Source organism: Apaloderma vittatum, unplaced genomic scaffold (genome assembly GCF_000703405.1).
Source record: "Apaloderma vittatum isolate BGI_N311 unplaced genomic scaffold, ASM70340v1 scaffold33567, whole genome shotgun sequence".
NCBI lineage: Eukaryota > Metazoa > Chordata > Aves > Trogoniformes > Trogonidae > Apaloderma > Apaloderma vittatum.
Window position 1 is genome coordinate 6,359 of NW_009726207.1, and position 6,785 is coordinate 13,143.

Consider the following 6,785-nt stretch of genomic DNA (forward strand, 5'->3'; position numbering starts at 1 on the left):
CACAGACAGATGGACCTGGATGGCAGGACAGGGCCACAGATGTTGCCTCTGGTGGCACCACACGGTATATTTCCTCTGGCTTCAACCCCTGGGACAGTCATGCCTGTGCCCCATGCCTCAGTTTCCCCTCCTGCAAAATGGGTTGAGGAGGCTGGGGACCCCGTAAGCTCCCCCAGGGCAGGGCACTGGGCAGGGGGCTGCTGTCCCAAGGCCAGCACTGGCAGCAAACAGTCCGTCACCGTGTGTGAAGCTGGGTTAATGTTTGCAGCAGGCAGCTCTCACAGGAGTGCCGGCGCCCGCTGCAGCAGGGAGGGAGGTTTTAATGACCTGCCGGATCCGACGCATTATCAGTGCTGATTAAACCTGCTGCTCTATAAAGCACCGTTAAATATTAAGCATGATGAAAGGCTTTTGTGGGGAGTCACAACACCGGGAGAGAGCTCCAGACGGAGGTGTCTATCCACACCAGTGGGGTGACCACCAAGTATGTTGGGGTGAGTGAGCACCCTGGTACCCATAGGGACCGTGGGGTTAGGGAAGCAGCCTCCCACCCCTCCCAAGAGCCAGTAGAGCTTTCAAATACAGCCAGCGTCCTGGCAAAGCCGTCCCATAACCATTAACTTATTAACGACTGGTGGCGGAGGCGAGTGGTAGCTCGCAAGGTCAGAGGGTGGTTTGTGCCTGGTGGGGAGTGAACTGCCCCCCAGCTCAGGCAGTGGGGATGGGGGGGTGGGGAGCTGCAAGCCCTTGTGTCCTTTGTGTGTGCCCCATGGCTGGAAGGGATCACTGAGGGGGTTCTGCTCAGGGACACTCTTGGGGTCCCTGCACCCCAGGGTGCACAGGTCTGTGCATCAATTGGGAATATCCAGTTCCTGTGGTTGCAAGCCTGCAGGGTAAACTGAGGCACTGGTACCTTTCCTGTCCCCTCTAGTGTCTGAGTGCCTGGCTGTGCACCATATCCCTGGGGAGGAAGGCAGAAACCCCCAGCTCAGAGGTGACAGTAATGCTCCAGAGGGATGCAAGGACTCCAAAATAGCTCATTAGAGGTTGGCCACCCGTGGCGTGGGGCTGCACCTGGGGGGGCTTTGGGGGTGCCTGGAGGCAAGCATTACCTGAGTTTCCTGCGTGAACAGTGGCCAGATGGAAAAATTAGCAGCACGGCTAATCAATGCGGTGCATATTAAGCGGATCAGGGTTGCGGGAGGGGAATGCGAAGCTGGGGGGAGCTGAGCAAGGTCTGGGATCAATACTACTCGTATTAAGTGGATTAAATCCTGGTTGCTGATCTGAGCCCTGGATGCCAGCAGGAGGTGGCAGCTAGGCAGGGGCTGCAGGAGGACTAGCTGAGATCACTTCACTTGTCAGCAGTACCGGGGCGTGGGGGTTGTGACAGGGGGCTCTCTGGGGCAGGGCAGCGTGGAGGTGCCTGTGGGGTGGCTTAGCCCCTCACAGCATCCTGGAGGGTCTACGGGGTCAGCGTGGCTAAGGGATGCCAGGGACCCTAGCTCTAGTCCTGCCCTGCCCAGCTCCAGGACACACATCTCCTGGGTAAGGGAGAAGTGCTAACAATGTTATTTAATCGTGGTGAGGAGGAGGGAGAGGCACAAGGTCTATTCACATCCCCTTAATAAACCATGTTCGACCCGCTGACCTTTAACCTGCCTGACAAGCCCTGTTATCCCCATCCCTTAAGGAATAAAGATGTCGCCATGGCAATAGGATGATGGAAGGGAGCAGGGTGACCAGAGCTGCACCCAGGGTGGGGTGGGGACAGGAACACCCTGCGCTGGCCCTAATCCAGCACACAAGCAGTGATGCCAGGTGGAGATGGTGTGGTACTGGGGGTGCCACAGCTTTTGGGGGATGCTGAGCAGCGTGGCCGGAGTCCCCGGTGTTGGCAGAGAAGAGCTGTGCTGCGCATTGGCGGGATATCGATCCCCGGGCTTGACAGTTTAATACTTCTGTTTATAGAGGAATATAGTTACATCGATGGTGTTAAATGAGTTACTAATTATATCAATACAAACACGATTAAAAGGGTCCTTGCTCATAGGTCACCGCAAGCAGGAACCGCTGCTCGTGTTGCACAATAGCCCCTGGGCAAAGCCTGCCCGGCTGCCTCGCAGTGCAGGGTGAGGGGATGCTCTGGTGTGGTGTGTCGCCCTGCAGGGTGGGAGGGTGACCATCCTGGGGAGTGTGCCTGTCTGGGGCTGTGTGTGCCTGCCTGGGGTTGTGCGTGCCCATCTGGGGTTGTGCGTGCCCATCTGGGATTGTGCATGTCCCTCTCGGGCTTTGTGTGCCCATCCGGGGTGCATGTCCATGCAGGGCTGTGCATGCAGGTACAGGGTGGTGCATGCCCGTGTGGAGCTGTGTGCGCCCGTGAAAATCTGTGTGTGCTTACCTGGGGTTGTGTCCACCTACCTGAGGTTGTATTTACCCATGGGAGGCTGTGCACATCCAGACATGGCTTTTTGTGCCTCTGGTCACCATCCAGCCAAGGAGAACCACATGCACAACAAGCAGGTATCTCTTAGTTTGCTTCAGAAAGACTTTGTGCCTTTTCTGCTGCACCAGTCACCAGGACCAGTGACCTCGGCTGTGCCTGGATGAGTTGTGTATGCACATACAAGGTTGTGCACAATCAGGGGATGTTCTGTGCACCAGTGCTGGGTTGTGCACACCGATGCAGGGTTGTGTGTGTTTGTGCAGGGTTGCACGAGCCCGTGCAAGCTTATGTGTGGCCCTGGGGGGATGTGTGTGCGTGTGCAGGGCTGTGCACATTTGTGTGGGGGTCATGTGTACCCACGCAAGGTTGTGCACACTCCTGTGGGGCTGTATGAGCCCATACAGCATTGTGCATGCTCATAGAGGGCTATATATGCTTGCATGCGCTTGTGCACACGTTTGTGGAGTTGTGTCAGCCTGTGTGGTGCTGTGCACACACACACATGAGGTGTGTGTGTCCCCACAGGGATTGTGTACAACTCTGGAGGGTTGTGATATGCCTCTTAGATGGTCAGTCTCCAAGTGAGATGGAAGGGGATCACGATGCTCACCATGGAGGAGGAGTGGAGGAGGGTGAGTGGCAGGGTCCAGTGCCCTGGGGAAGTAGAGAAGGAATGGAGTTGGCTCCTTCCTCAGGGCTGGGGCTGTCTGGAGATCCCTCCTTGCCTGGTGGCAGACCACCACCCATGCCCTGACCTGTGCTACCACCCTTGCAACTCCTGTGCTGCTCCCATGACACCTGGATCCCATGGCCAACCTTGGCTGAGACCCAGCTCACCTCTCATCAGCAAGTATACCCCAAAACCACATCTTCTCCAGCCTGAGCATCCCCAAATCTTGTGGGATGCCCAGTGCATCCCTGGCACACCTGAGGGCCTTGCTGGCTGATCCCCTGTTACTCAGCTTCGCTCTTGTCTCTGCTTAAAAATCTGACCTTTGCTCCCTGTTTGATGTAATGTTTTTGCATCTCAGTGCCCCACAGATAAAAGGTGAGAGGTTAATAAATGGTGGAAAAATAGGTCCCAGCACTTGGAGGTCACACCTGTTTTGGGGGCTGGAGGCAGTGACAGCACACACTGGGCGGGATCCTGCCTGCCCTTGTGGCAGAAGCGCCCTTCAGGAGTCTGACAGAGATGTAGGGGCCAGAAGCAGCAATTAGGGGTCCGACAGAGACCTGGGTGCAGGAGCCCACCCACTGCCTGGGAAGGTGGTGGCTTCACCCTGCTGTGGGATGGGCAGCTGTTGCTGGTTTTGGGGTGTTTGCTCCTGCTTTGAGAAGCCAGATCACAGTCAGTGGAAGCGGGAGTGGTGGGGTCAGAGCTCTGCTGCAGTCAGGGACAGGCAGAGAAATGCAGGCAAAGCCTTACTCACACAGCCTTCCCGGGGCAGAAATCAAAGCAGCCCCCTGGAGCTCTGCTCCAAGCCTGACCTAGTTACTGTAATCGATGGCTTGAGGAGCTCCTAGGAGAGAGCAGGCAATGAGGAGGGGACACAATGTGGGGCAGGGGGCACCACAGTAGAGGGTAGGGATGTGGTGCTGGCACTCAGGGGTTGGGGCAACCCGAGAGCACCCTGCTGCAAGGACGGGACAGGTGAGTGGCACCCAGTGGACAGGGAAGGGGCTGGGAGCTAGGCAGTCAGCACCTGTAGGTGTGGTGAAAGACTGGCAGTGGCAGACATGGACTGAGTTAGAGACCTGCAGTTAGAACTCAATTGTTAGACAAGGGACAGGCAGCTGGCACCCATGGATTAGAGGAGGGATTGTGTTAGATGTGTCTGTCCCGTGATGGGAACTGTGGGGTGTCTGCAGTGTCTCTTTCTGTCTCCATGTCCCTGCACTACATCCCCACATTCCTGTGTGTCCTCCTATCCCTGTATCCCCACATCTCCATGTTCCCCCAAGCCCCTGCATCTCCACATCCCTACATTCCCATGTTCCCACTTCCCTGCATCCCAATACCTCTGCATTCATGTGCCCCCATCTCATCTCTGCATCTCCCCTGTTCCCACATCTCTGCAGCCTGACATCCCTGCAGCACAGCTCCCTTTATCTATCCAGTGAATGATGTGCTGTGTAGAGGGGGAAGCGCTCCCTTTCTATTGGTTTTTAACAGCCTTTTCCAGCACAATTGTTTTTTAAACGACTCTATTTTGTGCCTGACTTTGTTTTCCAGCTTGCATTTCTTTGTATATGTTTTGGAAATCCATTCTGGACTGCTGAGTTTTGTTTCTTTTCAATGGCTTTAAATTCTTGCCGGGCTTGCTGGGAGGAATTGGTGTCTATAGCGCCTTCGATTGGTGCTAATTTTTCCTTCATGTGCTCTGACTTTTACTGCTGGGCCATCGATCTGGCGGGCTCCAATTTGTCATGGTCACCCAGGCGCTGTGCTGGAATCATACGAGCCCTGGCTTTCGCACGGAGCCGGCGCTTCACGTCCTCGGTCTAGGGGCTTCACTCACCTCCCCAGTGCCATCCGTCAGTTCAGCCTGAGGGGTCGTGTCCGTGTGTCCGGATCTGCATACAGCCAACACACAGAAGCATCCTCACTGCCTTATGAGCGCATCTGTGCAACTGTAGGCATGCTCACCGGCATTCACTTGCTGGGACACGTGAGCACTGGCGTCGGGGCACACACAGCGCTGCGTTTTGTGCTCCTACAGTTGTGCACAGTGCGAGCACATCTGGATTTGCACACACACACACCCCCAGGGCGGGAAGTTCTTGTGCCTTGCAGGGATGCCTCGCTGCCATGCTTACACTTCAGTCCCCATATGCAGCTGAGGGGCAGATGGCGTTGGGGTCACCATGCCCAGCTAAGGGAGGAGGATTTGGAAGTGTATCCTTTGTGGAGGTGCCTCACACTGTCCTTGACCATTGATCAAGCCCCATCTCACAGTGACACGACTTGGGCTGTGCTTATCAGGTCAACAATAGCCCTGTCACCCCAGTCGAGTGGGGCAGTCCCAGTGCTTTGCTGCTCCCTTGCCAGCACCCAGTGCTGTGGCCCCACCACGTTGCCCTGCCCTGGGACAGGACTGGCATCTCTGTTGTGCAAGTGGATGTGTGGCCCTGCAGGTGAGGATGCTGATCCCATGCTGGGACCTGGTGATCACTGGCCTGAGATGAGATGAGCATCCTGGTCCCAGGGACCTGCCTAGGCACCTGGAATTTGCTGCTGCCCCATCTCTATTTGCATCACCTTCATCAGAATTTCGGCAGCAAGGGTGTCAAATAGTCAATGGTGTGGCAGGGAGCCCACTCCAGGCCCCAGGCCTGGGGAGAGTCCAGCACTCACAGCACAGAGGGTGTGCCAGGGAATCTTGTCTGTGGCACAGGGAGAGCCTCTCGTGGCTGCCAGAGCTGGCAGGTGGGGTCAGGGGTGATGTGGGGTCCTGGCACAGGTGGCATCCTGTCCCTGGCACTGACCCCTCTGCCTTTTGTACCCACACATTCTGGAAGCACTGACTCCTCTCTCTCCTGCCCTCAGCTCTACGAACTGGATGAGGACCCAAAACGCAAGGAGTTCCTGGATGACCTCTTTGGTTTCATGCAGAAGAGAGGTAAAGGTGGCATGCTCCACTCAGGTCCCAAGCTTCTCTGGGTCCCTGCAAGCCCTCAGGCAGGTCCTACGATGGCTCCCATCCCCTTCTCCTACACACAAACATGCACACGTGTAACCTCACACCCGGCAGATTTGCGCCCATTGCCCCAGGCAGACCCCTGCCACAGGGTGCTGGCTGGCCAAAGGGGTTTCGCTGGGCCCCCCAAGCTGAGGCTGGTGGCAGTTACAACTGGTGACACCTGTTTGAGATGCCCAGCTGGGATGCCAGCCGTTAGGAACATCCATTAATGATGCCCATTATCGATGCCTTTTCGTGATGCCTGGTTGGAATGCTGGTCAGGACTCCCTGTTAGCTGTGCCGGGTGAAGATGCCTGTTACTGGCACCTCTTAGCGATGCCCACGGTGCCACCAGAGTGGGGTCACCAGTCCACCCAGTGCTGGGCACCCAGGGGTTAAGGGCTCTCCAGCCAGCCCGACTGCATCGGAAATCTTTGCTATCGGCATGGGGGGCTGAGCGGGCTCCTGGGGACTCAATAAATGCTTTAACCTTCGCCCTCCCCGGACGGGCCTGCGACAATTAAAAGTTGCCAAGTGCGGACATGTGGCCGGCTGTATTAATTAGAGCCTTTTGCTGGTGTGTGGATTAATGAACATGCCGCTCAATAGCCAGTAAACCCCAGGCAGAGGTTAATACCGAGCTAATTAATGGGGGAAGG

The 6,785-nt window shown here is 56.4% G+C and overlaps 1 protein-coding gene across 1 annotated transcript in view; it reads left to right on the top strand.

Annotated features, from left to right (window-relative positions):
• Window positions 1-3,048: 3,048 nt before the first annotated feature.
• Window positions 3,049-6,785, top strand: part of LOC104276775 (AT-rich interactive domain-containing protein 3A-like) — an 8,840-nt gene continuing 5,103 nt past the window's right edge. Inside the window, 2 exon segments of the mRNA XM_009873206.1 lie at window positions 3,049-3,078; window positions 5,994-6,066. Coding sequence (XP_009871508.1) covers window positions 3,049-3,078; window positions 5,994-6,066 — 103 coding nt within the window.